Here is an 18,338-nt window from a genome sequence, read left to right as displayed (position 1 = left end):
GAGTGGAAAACTCACGGGGCTCTGAAATCAAGACATAATTTCTCCTGCCTTTAATATGAGAGAAGGTTGGAAGGAGAAGCTGTTTTCCCTCAAATCCCACGTGTCCTGGTTCATGGCAGCTGATGGATGATGACAAGGCGAGTGCAGCTAAACCAGAAACTTGGGGGACCCAGCTTAGGGCAGCAGTTTGAGCTTGAAGCGGTTGGTACCAAGGAAACCATCAAGGTTTGAGGTCCCTAAGCCCGACTTACCAGTGGTTTTAGGCTCCCGGTTTCTGGGAATCACATCGCTGATGTGCAGAGCGATGCTTCGCTTGTGCTGTTATCCCAGGAAAGGCGGAGTGAAGCCTTTGCCATCAGTGCTTAACCATGAACTGAGTGGTCCAGCTTCCCACGTAGGACCTGGTGTAAAAAACAAATAGCAAGAAATCAAGTGATTATTATTGTATTTCCAGATCCCGATGACATCTCCACCACTGCAAAAACAACAACGCGCCATTAAAATCACGACCATCATGTTTAACGCACCTTTAAACCTTCCCCATCTCAGAGCTTTAATTCTCCAGCAGTTACCAAGTGTATATCATTCTAATTTAACAAATCATCCTGGCAGCCGTTTGTTTAATAAATCCTCATCGGCCGGGTTCTGCTTTCATCAGCTTGGAGATTTCTGTTCAGAATCTTTTTGCCTTTCATTAAATCTGGGCTGGTGTTTATTAACGCTTTCAATCTCCCATTGGCACGTCACAGCCCGGCCCAGAGAGAAATGGGATATTTCTATTCAAGCGAGAGGAAAAGCCTTGAACTCCTTTGGGAAACGCGATGAAATCCTTGTCACATCCAGATTGTCACAAACTTGATCCTGCCACTAAATTAAACAAGAGGGGCAGGAAAGGGATAAATATAAATCATTTGGAGCCACACAGTTCGTTTCTCTTCAGTGTCTTTCCTTATAACAATTGTAAATCAGCAGCTGGAGCCCAAGAAGGTGAGATTTATTGATGGGGGAAATTTGGGAGGGGAAGAGCTCGGAGGATACAGAACCTTTGGGGTTTTTTGCCTCCAATGTGGCCCAGGCTTGCAGGTCTCTGCTGGTACTCATCCATCTTTGAGAACTCTCCGAAGTTTGCTTGAAATTTTCAGTATTTATTATTGTTTTCCCACTTCCATAGCTACAACCAGCTGGTTTTCACCCTTCACCCTCCCTCTGTCCTCGAGCAGCTGGAAGATGGATGCGCTGACCCTTCCTTGACCAAAGGACCTCAGCACGGGGCAAGGGGACAATAATTTCCCCATTTTCAACCAAAAAGGGAGGAGGCAAAGCTGGAGCATCGTTAGAGCCAACCGTCCCTGTTTCCCATGCAAGAGGTGCTGGGGACCAGCTGGGGAAGAGGCAGGTGACACCATCTCTGGTGGGAAGACACCTGTGGTCACACGTGCCAAGGTGAGGGGTCAACCCTGTTTTGGGCCACCAGAAAGGCCCTGGGTGGTGGAAATAATCCCTGGGCTGGGGGTTCCCTCTTCAGAGAGCAAAAGGCAGATCAAAGCAGGACACAGGTGACAGTGAGTGACACTTGAACTGTTGGGCATTGCAAAGGGACCTAAACCAAGCAAGTCTGGCTGACTTTTTGGAAGGGCCTGTTGTAACAGGACAAGGGGTGATGGTTTTAAACTAAAGGAGGGAGATTCAGGCCGGACATGAGGAAAAAATTGTTGTCCCTGAGGGTGGTGAGAGCCTGGCCCAGGTTGGCCAGAGAGGTGGTAGATGAACCATCCCTGGAGACATCCCAGGCCAGGCTGGACGGGGCTCTGAGCAACCTGAGCCGGTGACGATGTCCCTGCTCATGGCAGGGGAGGAACTGGGTGACCTTTGAAGGTCCCTCCAACCCAAACTGTTCTATGATTCCTCCTGATGCCAGTGGCTGCTTCAACCCTTGAGAACAGGAAGAAATGCCCCAGCCTCCTCCATCAACCAAGGCTTGTTGGTAGATCTCCATCCCAGGAGTCTGGAGGACATGGTGGCCCATTGGGTCCTGTCGGTTGTGAGGGTTTTCAGCCACACAGTCGTGTTTCCGATGGCCTTAGATCATGTCAGCTGGGTTGCAACCACACAAAGCACAGGTGCTTGGGGTGGGGGGTGCTGCATCGTGCCCCTGCCTTGGAAGAAGGTGGAGTCAACTAAATGCCGTATGAGATACAGGAAGAAGAGGAGCATGATCCTTCGGGGTCCTCAGAGTTGACCAGTGGAAGGATTAGTGCAAGGAACATCACACTAGACTCAGTTTTCTGATTGGACACAAGAAGAAAATTTTTCCCAATGAGAACAATCAGCCATTGGAATCATCTCCCCAGGGAAGTGGTGGATTCCCCAACTCTGGCCATGTTTAAGATTAGGCCGGACCAGGTGCTGGGCCAGCTTGTCTAGACTGGGCTTGTGACAAGAAAGGTTGGACCAGATGATCCCTGAGGTCCCTTCCAACCTGTTATTCTGTGGTTCTATGAGTCCTTTTGAATCCCACAGTCTCTGACATAAGGAAAACCATCCTTTTCCTGCTGGAGGACTTCAGATGCCCCCCCAGCTCTGCTCCGGGCAGGGACTAATCGCTCTGGGCCGGTTACCAGCCAGGAAAGCTGGGGAATGGAGATGTGGGTGCCCAGAGATCTCTTGAAGGCACCTCAATGTGAGGGATTTTTCACTGTGGAGCCTTCATGTCTCCATGATGGACATTGATTTACACCTTCATGCTTCTACTTGCTCTGAGATATGAGCAGGAAAAAGAACGAATGATAAAAATGTAGGAGCTGCCTCCTCCCCCTAGGAAAATTAAATTTACCCTTTGCTACAAGGGTTCCTCTCCCTCCGCCTTACAGGAGGGAGAAAAAATATCTCGGAAGCTTGAAATACTTTGTTCAGGTTACCAAAAGGGTACGTTCAAGAAGCAAGATTTAGTGCAAGAGCTACAGTGGGTTCTGCAGTGCTGAGCAGCCCAGGGGCTCCTGCTGGAGCTCCAATCCCACGGGCCACAGGGACTCACAGAATTCCAGAATGTCAGGGATTGGAAGGGCCCTGGAAAGCTCATCCAGTGCAATCCCCCCATGGAGCAGGAACACCCAGATGAGGTTACACAGGAAGGTGTCCAGGCGGGTTGGAATGTCTGCACAGAAGGAGACTCCACAATCCCCCTGGGCAGCCTGGGCCAGGCTCTGCCACCCTCACCAGGAACAAGTTTCTTCTCAAATTTAAGTGGAACCTCTTGTGTTCCAGCTTGTACCCATTACCCCTTGTCCTATCACTGGTTGTCACCGAGAAGAGCCTGGCTCCATCCTCCTGACACTCCCCCTTTAGATATCTGTAAACATGAATGAGTCACCCCTCAGTCTCCTCTTGTCCAGCTCCAGAGCCCCAGCTCCCTCAGCCTTTCCTCACACGGGAGATGCTCCACTCCCTTCAGCATCTTGGTGGCTGCGCTGGACTCTCTCCAGCAGTTCCCTGTCCTGCTGGAACTGAGGGGCCCAGGGAAAAGGTTTGTGACTCCAAATGCAGCTGGAAATAACAACTGGTAAATGGACGGGGGACACAAAGCAGTTTGCAGGGCTGGGGTTGTTGAAGCGACGCTGTAGAAGTGCGGGGTGAGACCAACAAACGACCTAATGAGGCTCCTTCAAGCCCTTCGCCGTCCCTCCCTTGAGTCAGGGACGCCAAGAGAAACACGGGCAGTTGGTGTAATCACACCGAGCAGCAACTCCGTTAAAAAAAATATTGTAATTCATTTTGACAGCTGCCAAATTAGCAGCATATTATGCAGCATATTCCATTAGACAGGCTCCCGAGGGAGCAGGCAGAGGCGGAGGGGCAGCCGGCCCTGCTGGGCCGTGACGTGGTGCTTCAGGGAGGTATCTTTAGAAATGGATGTGTGCACTCTGCAGAGAAACAAACGTCTCTTTGGTCAATACAGGCAACTATTCCCCTTCTGTTTGCAGAACATGCTTAAAAATATATATATATATAAAAATCAAAAGTGACCTATTAGAGAGCAGTGTAGGGGAAAGGGACCTGGGGGTCCTGGGAACAGCAGGGTGACCATGAGCCAGCACTGGGCCCTTGTGGCCAGGAAGCCAATGGTACCTGGGGTGGGTTAGAAGGGGGTGGTCAGTAGGTCAGAGAGGTTCTCCTGCCCCTCTGCTCTGCCCTGGGGAGACCACACCTGGAATATTGTGTCCAGTTGTGGCCCCTCAGTTCCAGCAGGACAGGGAACTGCTGGAGAGAGTCCAGCGCAGGGCAACAAAGATGCTGAAGGGAGTGGAGCATCTCCCGTGTGAGGAAAGGCTGAGGGAGCTGGGGCTCTGGAGCTGGACAAGAGGAGACTGAGGGGTGACCTCATTCATGTTTACAGATATCTAAAGGGTGAGTGTCAGGAGGATGGAGCCAGGCTCTTCTCGGTGACAACCAGTGATAGGACAAGGAGCAATGGGTACAAACTGGAACACAGGAGGTTCCACTTGACTATGAGAAGCAACTTGTTGGGGGTGAGGGTGGCAGAGCCTGGCCCAGGCTGCCCAGGGGGTTGTGGAGTCTCCTTCTGTGCAGACATTCCAACCCGCCTGGACACCTTCCTGTGTAACCTCATCTGGGTGTTCCTGCTCCATGGGGGGATTGCACTGGATGAGCTTTCCAGGGCCTTTCCAACCCCTCACATTCTGGGAGTCTGTGACTTTTCAAAACCCTTGTGCATCAGCGCAGTCTCTGTGCTTCACTTCAAAGACCCGGTATTCGAGCAGAGACGCAGGACTGACCCAATTCCTGTGAAAAAAAGCACAAATCAGTGGGATTTCTCTCTGATTTCCCGATGTTTAACACAGGGCCACGGCCCGTGCGATAAGCGGATGGCTGCATCCTCCGGCTGGTAAAGCCCTTTGCATTCGCAAGGCAGCAACCCCAGTTACTGATTTTATGGAACGTTGCATGTTTAATTTTACAAAAAGGGAAATTAAACAGCTTGTTATACTCCCCTCTGTAAAATTCAAAGACTGGGAGACTTGTTTGACTGTGACTAACTTAAGGTGTTACTCTGCTGTAATCCAAACACAATTCCTGCCAATAAAAACAGAGTTCCCCGAAACAGCCCTGCTTTTATCTGCCAGTCTATAAATATATAGGCACCGAGTTACAAGTTCTGTACTTCCAGCCAAAAATAAACGCTCTAAACGAAAACGGGCGAACTGCAAAGCTTCGCAATCTGCTAAATGAAATGTAAATATTGTGTCTCCGCAATCCAATGGCATTTCTGCCCTGAGACTTGGCCAGATGTTCCGCGCTTCTTGGTGCAAGAGGCAAAGGGCAGGGCAGGTGTTTTGGGCACCTCGTAAATTGGGTGAGTAATTTAATCTGTGGTTTGCTGGGAGTGGGAAGAGAGTGAGTGTGTAGAAGTCAAACTTTAGGGAGGCAAGAAACTGAGTATTTTGCTGAATTGACTTCAGCAAATTCAGCTTTTCCTTGGTGTTTTTCAAATCCCACGCCCTGCTTCCACGCAAAGTCCTTATTCCCAAGAGCACGTGTGTAACTGCACCCAACACGCCACATTTGGATATATTTGAAAGCTCAGGGGTCCCCAAACTGATTGCAAAATAGGAGATTCATTCCAACATTATTGTCTGATACGAATGCAAGTTAGCAAACGAATACCCAGATCACAGAAGAACAACTGATTTCTTTTTACAACTGGGAAATAAGAGTAACTGATTTATACTCCACCTTTATGCCCAGCTCTGTATAATCAAAATAAAGACACAATTTCTGCACTGGGGAGCTCAATATTTAAGGCTGTTCCTGTAAATATCAGTAGTTTGAATCGCTGTGCTCGTTCCTTAGGATGAACTGGGCTTCTGCAGGATTGCAGACTTCAAGCAGAGGCAAATTGGCATGATTCAGGCAGAACTTGTCATGGTTTGTCCTGTTTTGCACTGATCCAAGGGATGAGTGCAGAGCTGGGGCTGATTGTGGAAGTGGTTTTGGCTTGGAGAACCAGGTAGGAATGGAAGCAAAAAGAAAATGACACTGATGTGACTGGGGATATCACCAGATGTATGTATGTACCCCGACTGCAATGCAAAAGCCTAAACAGGCGTTTTGTCCAGGAGAAAATTGGCTTATCTGCACTACCTGTACTGTATCACCTTCCCTATTTAAGCAAGGAGGTGTGATCACCCTGGTCTTGCTCTGTATGAACCACGAGTCACCTTGTGCGTATTCATTAACTGCACCACTGGCAAAACTGCCATCAGCTGTAAAACAGCAAGAACTGTTACACTCATCAGCATCCGTGTCAATCAACTGTGACAGCCAGGTTGACTTCTGTGAAGGTATTTACAGCGGAAAAGCGGCTGTGAAGAGCCATGTGAGATTTGCTGAAGAAACTTGGAGCTTCGGTAGTTATTTGGTGGCAGTTGGGCACCCACCTCACTCTGCTTTGGCAAAAAAAACCTCACTAAGGGTGAAATTGCAGCTTCAGCTACACGTGAGGAAGAAATTGTTGTCCCTGAGGGTGGTGAGAGCCTGGCTCAGGTTACCCAGAGAGGTGGTAGATGAACCATCCCTGGAGACATCCCAGGCCAGGCTGGACGGGGCTCTGAGCAACCTGAGCTGCTGAAGATGTCCCTGCTCATGGCAGGGGGGGCACCGGGGGACCTTTGAAGGTCCCTTCCGACCCAAACCCTTCCAAGATTCTACAAAGCCAACCTCAACCACTTCAACTCAACCTCCCCCACTCAAACTTCAACCTCTTCAATCTCCTTGACCCAACTTCAACCCCACCTCAACCTGCTCAACCTGAGCTGCTGAAGATGTCCCTGCTCATGGCAGGGGGAACTGGATGAACTTTAAGGTCCTTCCAACCCAAACCATCCTGTGATTCTATGATTCTGTGTCTGTGTGGAGCCACACGGTAGAGACGGGAAGGGTCTTGCGTGGGTTTGGGAAGCAGCGGATCTGCCTCAGCACCACATAAACACTCCGGTTTTGCTTGTAAGCTTGAGTGAATCACAGCAGCAAAGTGGATTTAGAGCCTCTGGGTTTAGCAGTAGCTCAGTCAGTGACTAGAAGCAGAAATGCCCTCACGCTACAATTTTCCTGTGTGAACAGACCCGTGACTTCCAGCACAAACATCCATGGAGATGACAGCATTGTCCCATCCAGCTCTGATTCCTGCATGGGGAGAGCTGGAAAACACCACTGGGACCAATCCCCGAACCGCAAACCATTCACTCCATGAACTCCTCCTGAACTCAGGTTGCAGATCAGCCTTGCTTTTCCTTCTGCCAAAAATCAATGACAAAAAGCCAGTGCCTCGGAAGAGCTGTTGTTCTTCAGTGGGAGGACAGTCAGCTGCTTATATGGAAAGTGCTTAATAAAAGGCTGAGTTGTTTTACGGGCCTCACAGGAATTCGAGGTCAGGCTATCTGAATCAATCCATTACTTACCACGAGCAGGGTTGCTTCGTTCAGTTCATCCTGTTTAAACAACGAAAACCCACATTCCAAGCATGCACGATGAAATAAACCAGAGCTCTTCCATGGACGTGACTCCACATGGTGGCAACAAGTGATTTCTTCTGTGCACACAAAGACCTTCAAGGACCGACGCTGTAATTCGAAAAGCAAAGGGGCCCCACTACCTGTTCTGTAAGTAGATGGTAATGAAAATTAATCAGGACAAACGTTAACTCAAGAGTTTTATTTACTTGTCAGAGCTCTGCTCCACATACAGAAAAACAAATCTTCACATAGTACTTACAGGTTCAGCTTGTTCTCAATAACTGTAATCATTTTTTTCTGATGACTCCTTACTAGGTAGTTTAAAAACACTTGCAAATCAAAGAATTGTATCTCATCCCTTCAAAAAAACGTATTTCATTAAAAAAAATACTTGGAACTAGTTTTCACTCCCAACTTTGAGCATTTCACAAAATCCCTCTTGAAAATAATTCACTACTATTGCAATACAGACAATCTTATCAGAGGCCCTGATGCTTCCACACATCAATTAAATTTATAATATAGGAGAGGGAGGAAGAAGAGAAATTAATGGAAGATACGGTCATGTGGCTGTTAGGAGAAGTTCTACGCCATTTCCCAGCTGAGAGTGCCTGGGGAAATAATTTCTAGCTTTGGGAAGTACAGAAATTACTTTTTAATAAAGTTATAAATAAATAACATTTTTTGGGGGGAGAGTTAATCAGAAATGGATCTAGAAATAATATTTGACAGACTCTGTTGAAGGGAAATATATCAAAATCAGTATTCCTGTTAGAGAGAAAGACTCAGCGTAATCAAGACGAAGACTTGGCCGGTAGTGGCCGTCAAGGGTTGGTCGTCATCCGCCCGGATGGGATGGGAGGTAGGACGGGTCTGGAGTGGGAGCCTGGCCGGTTGATGAGCGGAGGCACAAGAGAAGATTCAGCCTTGGACTTGCTGTGTCTTCTCTGAAGATTATCACTGGGGAATTCGGCCTCTGCAGGAATTTCAACAAAAAGTCAAGATTTACCACAAAGTGTATCTCCAGATGAAATCACAGTGTTTTGGAGGGTGGAGGAAGAGTAATAACTTCAAGTAGTTTTTTGACTGTTCTGCCTCACGCATGTGGAAGAGTAACTTCAAGCCTAAGCACTCAACTCTTTTAATTTCCCCAAAAGTTCATTGAAAGAAAGCTGCATGAGTGTGTTGCATTCCCACTGTGACGATTCTGCCACGTCGTGGCAAGGAGAAGCTGCCCTGTCACCCAAATAAAGCTACTAACATAGCATCATTGTGGTTGGAAAAGACCTTCAAGATCATCAAGTCCAACCGTTAACGCAGCTCTGGCACTGCCCCATGTCCCTGAGAACCTCATGTCCGTCTGTCCACCCCTCCAGGGCTGGTGACTCCAGCACTGCCCTGGGCAGCCTGTTCCAATGCCCCACAGCCCTTTGGGGAAGAAATTGTTCCCACATCCAACCTCAGCCTCCCCTGGCGCAACTTGAGGCCGTTTCCTCTGCTCCTGGCGCTTGTTCCTGGGGAGCAGAGCCCGACCCCCCCTGGCTCCAAGCTCCTTTCAGGCAGTTCAGAGATCAGAAGGTCTCTCCTCAGCTCCTGCTCTCCAGCTGAGCCCCCCAGGTCCCTCAGCTGCTCCTCTGAATTGCAGTAAGAAACATAAGAAGCCCGAGTAAAACTTTTCATTTGGAATACGGTTCAAACCTTTCCCTCTGTCCACTCCGTTTTCGGCTCGTCTTGGATCTTGATGCTCAGCTTTGGCTTCTTTGGTGATGCAAGCACGAGGAACAGGGGTCCGAACCGACACACCAGCAGCAGATGCACCAGCTGAGGTTACAAATCGTCCACTGGCAGGACCAGATTCTCTGCAGCTGAGAGGGGGAAATGATGCATGCTTTAAAACAGCAATAAAAATCAGCATATGCACCAGGTCTGACAGCATTACTGATGTTGCAGTCACACAACTCAAGCAAAAGCCAGAAATTAATCCCAGTATTCATCAGTTACCCAAAGCTCTTTCACACATTACAATTCTCTCAAAACTTCTAGCACTAGCAAACACAACTTCTACCTCTCTGGATTTTCATTTATTGATTTAATTAATCAATCGCACAGACAGGTGCAAGAAAGAGGTTCATTCCGCACAGTGGATCAGCTTCAGATCTGGGGTCAGAACTCAGAGCTCCTTGTTTTCCAATCCGTGGCTCAGCACTGTGGATGATGTTTCTTGGTGAGTAAAAGAAAATAGGAATTGCCTTAAAAAGAAGTGTTGCTGTAGTAGCCAAGTGACAAACAGCCCATGAGTAGCCATTGTTAGTGAGTAGTACCCAAGACATCTCTGAGCTGTTAAGTCTCTTGCTGAAAATCTACTCAACACCAAAGCCTGAGCCCCTGACAATGACTACAACCATGTTGTAGCTTGTTCTGATAAAGACTTTCCATCTATATACTGTCAAATTACTTCAAGAAAAGTAAGGAAAAGACCTTGATTGATATGGAGAGATCAATAACTACTTATTTAATGCAAAACCTATACCTGGAGCAATGCTTAAGACATTTCCTTCATATAGAAAGGACTGTTCTGGTCTGGGTGAGAGAAACTGATGCACAGATTTATGAATCTGGGAGGAAGTTGAAAGATTATCCAGCCTGACCTTATCCATGGTGAGGGCCAAAAGAATTTCCTCCTGTAATTCTTGGAAGGAACATTTTAGCTTGTGAGAATACTGTGATTAGTGTTCTGGGGAATAGAAAGGAAGGATTTCAGTGGTGTTTTCATAAATCCATACAATAAGAAGAATGAGATCATGAATAATGAGATAAAACAATGTGGTACTCCCACAAGAAACAGGTAATTATCTTCTCACCAGATGCACTGTGGAAATCTATAAGAATTTTCCCATTGTCTTCAAGGTAAAGGAATATTATATCCTGATATTATATCCTGTCATGTACTGAGTGCTTGTGTTGTCTTCTGAGGTCGCTGCATCCAAGGATGCTCAACAAACACTAAATGCTCTACCCAAGTGCTTAACCCTTGTCCTAATCTCATTTTAGCTGCCTGTAATATGCGTCAGACATAACTGTGGCAGGGATAAGAAAGTACTAGAAGGAGTTAGGCCAGGCTCAGTATAAACAGCAGCTTGGACTCTTCAACATTTACTCCAATTTCTAAAAGGCTGACGAGTTCTGCTTTTGCTTCAGAGAACATAGTCACACATTCGCCTACAAATAAAGGCTCAAAATAGATATCGTGTAGTTAGAATTAACCCTCTGGGGATCTCTAGCTGCAACTACATGAATCCACTGTGTTGAAACCCAGCATCCTAAGGGCTTCAAAGAAAATCATTGTCTTTCTCTCCACCTGTCCCTTCCTTAAAGGAAAACTATGGGAAATAACTTATGTACCCCTTGGCAGGGTGTAAAGGGGCTTTTCTTATAAGTGTCATAGGAAACAATTGAAGCTTCTTGTAAAACTACTCAGTGAGAATAACATCAAAATCAAGTGGGAAAAGTAGAGTTTATGAGGTGTCTGCCATCTAGATGTCCAAGGTATTTGGAAGAGGTGAGGCAGAGGAGCTGAGAACCAACCTCTCCTTTGTGTTTTTGCCAGGTGACCTATAAAAATGAGTTTGGATAATCTATCGTTAGTCCTTCCCTGACAGCCTCAGCATAAAGAGAACTATTATAGGTGAAGAGAACTATATTATTGGCACGTGTCCTGACTTTAAAGTTTTCCCTCTAATACAATTTATCTGCCAGCTACACGGAAAATAAATGAAAAAGGAAGCTTAAAAAAACCCAACAGTATTACCCTATAGAGTAATGAGAGAAATGGATTTTGTGTGCACGAAATACAAAACACGTTAGAAAAGAGTTGAGGAGTAAAGCATTGGATTGCTATAGAGTCAGATTATGGTTGCACTGGACTGCCAAACCGTGACATCTATCATTGCACATGATGTAATCTTTCAGTTGATGGATCTTTTTTATTTGATTGTGTTTGGCAGGAGTGGGGATGTGCAATTAGATATTTGAGACAGATCCTTGTTAAATGCACCAGTACATGAGGTTCTGACTCCACCCTCCAACTTGCAAATAATGAAGGTATAATAACAGGTTAAGAAATCAAGTTTCTACACTCCAACTCTTCCCCCTCTCTTCTCCTCTCCTTGTTCTGCTGTAACCAGATTGTTTCTATAGCCTTACAAACACCGCTGCTCATAAAAGTGAGACCTAAAGAATTTATCATCGCCCGTAGCAGTCCTTTAAAGTACAGTTGTAAGATATATTGATATATTGCCCTGAAGGGCTGCTGCTCACCAAAGGGGATGATAAATTGTTTAAATCTAGGAGTGAAAACAAATGGAATCTCAGGAAAAAGAAAAACACACTTTCATGTGTGGGAAGTTCAACCTTCAGCTGAGGAATTAAAAACATAATAATCCCTGGAAACTGTTATGGCATTTTCCTTTGTGAAATCAGGAAAGATTTGGTTGTTGTGTTTACTTCCAAGGAGAAGACTATGGTCTGAGCAATAAAAAGAAGCCAATGGATGGAATTAGAAAGTATCCTGGTGAAAACTGCAGGTTGGTGGGCAGACGTCCAAACAAACCCTTTAATTTGCGATCAGCATCATCTATTTTATCTGTAGACCTGAAGTAGCAGAACAACTGCAGGACTTGAGTCCAACAGGTTTTAGTGACCTGAAGAATAATGATGCCGTTTCCACCACAGCTCAAGCTTAAATTAAAACTGATAGATTGGAGAAATAATGCAAAAAAATTGGGACCTGGACACAGTGTTGCCCAGTGTGATTTCACTCAGTGGGCCCCTCAGTTCCAGCAGGACAGGGAACTGCTGGAGAGAGTCCAGCGCAGGGCAACAAAGATGCTGAAGGGAGTGGAGCATCTCCCGTGTGAGGAAAGGCTGAGGGAGCTGGGGCTCTGGAGCTGGACAAGAGGAGACTGAGGGGGGACCTCATTCATGGTTACAGATATGTAAAGGGTGAGTGTCAGGAGGATGGAGCCAGGCTCTTGTCGGTGACAACCAATGATAGGACAAGGGGTAATGGGTTCAAACTGGAACACAAGAGGTTCCACTTAAATTTGGGAAGGAACTTGTTGGGGGTGAGGGTGGCAGAGCCTGGCCCAGGCTGCCCAGGGGGTTGTGGAGTCTCCTTCTGTGCAGACATTCCAACCCGCCTGGACACCTTCCTGTGTAACCTCATCTGGGTGTTCCTGCTCCATGGGGGGATTGCACTGGATGAGCTTTCCAGGGCCCTTCAACCCCTGACATTCTGGGATTCTGTGATTCAGACTAATCTGCAGTCTCTGGTCTTGGAAAACAATATTTCCTTCATTAGCTGTGCCTGGAGGGCAATACATTCATGTTCTTACCCCTTGATGGCTTTTTTTAGTTTACTCTTTCTTCCATTCCAAGTGTTGAAAGCATAAAATTGGAGAGAAAGAAGAAGAAAATATTAAACAGCATTCAAACAAAATCACTACGGGCTTTACTCCAGTACTTCAGAAAAGTGGGATTTTTCTCACCCATATTTCAGATTTACCTACACAACAACGTTTCCATCAATCATGCCTATAAGCAAATTTCTTCCCAACTTTCCATATTACCCTTGCAAAAAGATTTGACAACATGACTCTATACAATTTTGCCGTGGGCCACGATGCATGCCCAGAAAATGAATCAGATTAGCAGTTTGCTTCTTTCCTTTTTCTCTCTCCTCGCGGTTGTTTTTTCCACCGTGTTATTAACAGCGCTAAATGAAAACACTGCGAAAGTCAAAACACCCGAATGCGGCGGAGCGGAAAGACATATTTATTCCCATATGTGAAGGGTAAGACCTTTACAACTCATCACAGCTTTACACTCATTTTGAGTTATAGGGCTTGCTTCTTACTGGGAAGGACAGATGATGCATAATCCCCCTGCAACCTCTTACAAACTCGGTTTCTCTCGTACGCTCGCTCTGTTCCCCTTCAGCAAACTCCGCCGTGGCACAAATACTCGGGACAAATGAATCTGCAGAGGCCTATGGTTTTAACCTTTTTACAGCATGCTAATTAACTGCTTGTAATTACAGCGGCAGGTAGTACATCACATAGAGGGAACTGGCAGTCTCTCCAGGATATAAAAGGAGCAGGGAGGGGTTTTTTTTCAACAGTAAGTTTAGCTAAGAATTCTGCTTAATGGATGAGGAATAAAGGGAATGGGTTGAAATCTTATCAAGATGCTCAGCGTTTGTCATCAGCCTGACTTCAAGTGAAAAGCTGCCTGGTGTGTGTTCAGGAGGTTATTTAACAGTGATTTTTAAAATATGTGAAAAATACATGGTACGGTATGTTTAAAAACAGCAGGAAAGGATGAGAACAAGATACTGGACGTGGGGTTGAACCCACTGTCAAATTCAAGTTTACCAGCAGCCGTACGGCACAGAATTCAGCTCGTTCTAAGCTGCAGCTTTCAGATGAGCATTCCGGTAGCTTCCAAAGAGTGAGCAGAGAGCGGCAACAAGCACACACCTATTTCCTAGCGTGGATGGAAGATCTGGCGGGTTATACTTCACTAGGTCATGCTGCGTATCCCATCTGGGCATGAGATTACAACAGATGTCCAGAAGAGGGGGGAAAAAAATAACAAATATCCAGGATACTGCATAGAAAAGCCGCAATGTCACTTGCCACAACAGCAGGGAGGCTTGTTGGCAGCAGATGTATTTATGAAACAAGACTTTTAGAGTGAGTCACAGTCACCTCTAAGAGGCAACATGGACCCACAGAACTAGTCAGGAAAATAGAGCTCACTTTGACGCTGAAGATGATGTAGTCTCTTCAAATCTTCTTCTATCCTACCTCTCTACGAGCTTTAAAGGAGGCTGGAGTTGTCTCCTTCCCAGACCTCAGACCCTGTTTAGTTGTGGTACACATAAATGAGGATGTTCACCACTCCCAAGCAGAGATGCTGGACAAGATCCGAAGCACAGCAGCAACGGCTGAAGATAATAAGAGGAGGTAAATGTACTACAGAGCGCAGTATCCTAATGGGGTCTGCTCTTATCATGGATATTAATTTGAAGATCATGATATCACCCAGAGCCTTGGAAATGGTATTCAACAGTAACTATGGTCATTCTCTAAAGAGAGAATTAGTTCTGATAGCAGAATTTGTAAATTTGTTTAAAAACATATTTATCATTCACGCTCTGTTTTTCTACACCTAGACCAAGTTTTCTTCAGCATCTTTTTCCCCTCAAACATCCACTTGATAGAAACCTCTTGAAATTCCCTTTCTGCGTCTGTGAATTATGGTGTCTAAATGAAACCATTCCCCTGAATGACAAGACTTTGTTTTATGCTGCAGCGACCGACACATGTTTAATAAGGCTGCTGATGTAACAGATGAGACAACCGCATTAGCTTGGGAAATGGTTTTAGATCTTGCACACTGCAGCATTAACCTTCATTCCACCCAGCGATGAGCTGCTGTCTCAGAAACTGAACTCACCGGCTCTCTGGGTTAGTCAGGGGGAAACTCTGGTCTTGGGTGATGTTCCTTCCATCTGAGAGCAGAGAAATGTTTATTGTTGGTTCCAGTAATTGCTGACGGGAGCTGCTCGGTGCAGGAGTGACTGCCAGGTCCCTAAAATGACACAAAAAGGAAATATAGTGCTTGTTACACACATTTATATACTGCAATGGTATCATCAGTGTTCACAGGACCTGGTTGGATGGAAGGGAATGTTATCTCCAGTGGGAGAGAAGCAGCAATAAGAAGTTAGGGATAGTAATCCATAGAATCATAGAATGGTTTGGGTGGGAAGGGACCTTCAAAGGTCATCTAGTCCAATCCCCTGTTCTATTTATAGAAAACAGAGAGGAACAGCCACAGCTACAGTGTGAATAAACTCAAGCTTAAGGAGATACCCAAAGGAGGCTGGATGAGCCACCTTGCACTGAGACAGAGCAGAGTAGGGCAACTTATTCTGATAGACACATTTTTATTAGAGACACTCAAAACCAGGTGAGATTAATCCCACCCCACCTCACAAGGTGAGAAGTTTCATCTTCACTGCCATTCAGAAAACCTAAGAAAAAAAAGCGTTCTTGGTAACTGCAGTATTGACACCACTTTATTTATAGACTACAATGCCGAGCTAAAACCAAGGAGATGCAGCACGGAAGGTCCTCCATGAAATGCTGAACTTAAAATTATAACTCGTGGAAGATTCCATACATCTGGCCCCTGTAGCAGAGTCATCCCACCAACACACCTCGACTGAGCTCTGAAGGAATCTGGTTCTTTTTAAGGGCAATGAGCCTATGTAACTTGGGTCTGTGCCGCTTTCTATCTCCCTAGGAAGCTCGTCAAGAACATTTGTAACTGCAGAAGCAACTCTTGAATGTGAGGTTTTTAAGGAGGGTTAATAGCTTTTTCTGAAGACTCATTGCTATACTTTGGAAGAAAAACCCCAAACTGTTCAATTCTTCATCATGCCCACTGGTTATTAAGGCAACAAGTAATCCACTGCCATTTTCCCATGGGAAACAGAGAGGCTGGAATCCCAAATTGTGTTTCCATACCTCCTTATCTTGCAGGACTTTTCCCTGCTGTGGGTCCTCTGGTGCTTTAGTGAGGAAGTTTTCCCCATCCCTCCTCCAAAATCAGTCCCTAGCCCAATACATTCTGCATTGCAAGCAAGGTTTTTTAACTCTTCTTCTTTAAATTTCCATTTCTTGAGCTTCTTTTTATCATTAATACCTATAAATAAAGCTTCCCTCGAGCTGTTATTGTTTCACTGTCAAGCAACCGCTGGCAGGTAACGGTGTTTGTTCATTATCGGCTCAGATCAAAATCTGAAGCAATTAGATAGGAGCAAGGGCCTGATTCCATTAATGGACCCCAGAGCGGAACGCTCTCACAAGTCATTTATTGTAAACTTACATCATAGAAATAAAAAAATAATAAAAAAGAATCTCAGCAAAGAACTCTGTTCAATATATAGCACAGAAATACATAGGCTGACAAGGGAGGTTAGAGGAGTCAAAGCTGAAACCTGAAGACAGGATTCGAGGTGACCCCTCGAAGCGCTGGGTCACCATAGGAAAATTAACTTCACTGCCTGGAGCAGAGGTTTGGATTCAGAACCCATGAGCCACTCTCAGAAGCTACATCTCAGTTGATAAATAAACTCAAAACAACATGCCCGACAGCTAAGAAAAATATGCATTTTTAAAGGTGTGATAGGGATGTTTTTTCACCTTCTATCTCTATACTAAATGTCTTTTTCTAGCGCCTCTCAAGTTTTGTACTGTCATGATAGGTGTTTAGGCTCGGAGTGTAATTCAAATTGCACCAGGATGCTTCAGCTCCAAAAAAGAAGGAAAACAGGCTGGATAATTTAAACAGCACCCTGTGAAAAGACATATCCATGTGGTTCAGTACAGCATCCTACTTTTATCATTAAGAGAGGCATAAAAATAAAACCAAAAAGCAAAATGACATTGAAGTCAGAGGTTGACTAGACAAGAGGGTCTGCAAGACATTAATGCAACCACATGCACGCAAATCTTATGCTCGTGGCAAGTAAATCCAACCTGAATAGAGGGTCTCAACCACAGGTAGACCATGGACCTTATCTCTTCCCAGTTCTGGCAAGAAGCTCCAATGAAACTACAAAGTGTATGAATTTCTTCCAACTGAGAAAAGCAATATTGCATATAATAAATTCTCCTCTCGGTGATGTTTTCTCTTGCTTATTCCAATTCTTTCAGCGGCATTTAGACAAAATCAAGAAGTTAATCGTTAGCGAAAGGCCTGATCTAAAAGAGACTTCAAACCCTTATTTATTACCCTCAAACACACAGACACTTGGTGAAATTATTCACAGCAAAACACCAAATGTTGCCCCTACATTATATTAGGCAACGAGACATCAAAATGACTTTAATTACACCTGCACACAGCCATAGGCAAAAAATAAAGAGGCCAGGTTTTCAGTAACTTGGATTTAAGCATCTAAATTAACACCCACCAGTATCTCAGGAACTTTTTTGCACATACCATTTTTGGCATCAGTTTCATGTATTCCATAGAATTTTGATGCCCTCCTAACTGAAGCAGGATTCTCATTCTCTGTCCTCTTGCATCTCTGCTCCACAGGCACCTCTTTACATCCCGGTCCTCTCTCAGTTTGGTGTCAGCACAATTGGTTTTTCAGGCTATTTAAAAGGCTTTTTAAATATACATCATCAATTACCTACACATTTCACAGCCAATTTGTTTAATTTTTAAATTATAATCTCCTTTTAAAAATATTTGTCTTATTTCTTTCAGGTTGCAATGCCCTCAGCGGAACAAGGTTTCATTCTACACCAACCCCACCCAACATCAACACCATGAACGTTCTTCTTGTATGTCCCAATGCAATTTGATTTTAATTGGCTTTAATGAACTTCTTTCTCTCTATCTACCCCACTTTGCTCCAAGATGTCACCACTACATCAAGATTCATCAGGGAAAAGAGTGTACAAGGCTGGATGTGTTACAAGGGAAAAAATCATAATAATCATAATAATCATAATTTTGCATAAACAGCAGGGTGAGATTTATGCACTGCTGCTGACAACGAAAATAAATAAAAGGTTTCTCATGTTCTAAATAAAAATTAATCATAACAAAGTTGATGTTAAAGCAAGAAGAGACAGCAAGAGTTTTTTGAAACCATATTTTAAACAGGCATGACCTACCCTATTTCTGTAGTCAAGTAAAAAGAGAAATAAAAACCTCCAAACAAAA

The 18,338-nt window shown here is 45.1% G+C and overlaps 1 protein-coding gene and 2 long non-coding RNA genes across 5 annotated transcripts in view; 1 reads left to right on the top strand and 2 right to left on the bottom strand.

Annotated features, from left to right (window-relative positions):
• The window catches only part of LOC135578254 (uncharacterized), a 9,391-nt gene extending 1,680 nt beyond the window's left edge, over positions 1–7,711 (bottom strand). The window contains exons 1-2 of the long non-coding RNA XR_010469727.1: positions 7,476–7,711; positions 252–401 (exon numbers count right to left, since the gene is read on the bottom strand). This is a non-coding gene — a long non-coding RNA (uncharacterized LOC135578254). The remainder of the gene's footprint in view (positions 1–251; positions 402–7,475) is intronic.
• LOC110360089 (uncharacterized) lies at positions 1,266–18,338 on the top strand. Its single transcript, XR_002415741.2, has 2 exons — positions 1,266–1,443; positions 17,877–18,338. It is a non-coding gene; the product is annotated as an uncharacterized LOC110360089 (long non-coding RNA).
• Positions 7,714–18,338, bottom strand: part of LRGUK (leucine rich repeats and guanylate kinase domain containing) — a 59,567-nt gene continuing 48,942 nt past the window's right edge. For 2 of the 3 annotated variants that reach the window (XM_021290213.2, XM_065049327.1), the window contains exons 18-21: positions 15,048–15,182; positions 12,923–12,952; positions 9,228–9,394; positions 7,714–8,505 (exon numbers count right to left, since the gene is read on the bottom strand). In XM_021290213.2, coding sequence (XP_021145888.1) covers positions 8,354–8,505; positions 9,228–9,394; positions 12,923–12,952; positions 15,048–15,182 — 484 coding nt within the window. In that variant the 3' untranslated portion in view covers positions 7,714–8,353. The remainder of the gene's footprint in view (positions 8,506–9,227; positions 9,395–12,922; positions 12,953–15,047; positions 15,183–18,338) is intronic. The other variant, XM_021290216.2, reaches the window with a different exon arrangement.

Source organism: Columba livia, chromosome 1 (assembly GCF_036013475.1).
Source record: "Columba livia isolate bColLiv1 breed racing homer chromosome 1, bColLiv1.pat.W.v2, whole genome shotgun sequence".
Lineage (NCBI taxonomy): Eukaryota > Metazoa > Chordata > Aves > Columbiformes > Columbidae > Columba > Columba livia.
This window is presented reverse-complemented; position numbering and strand designations above follow the sequence as displayed.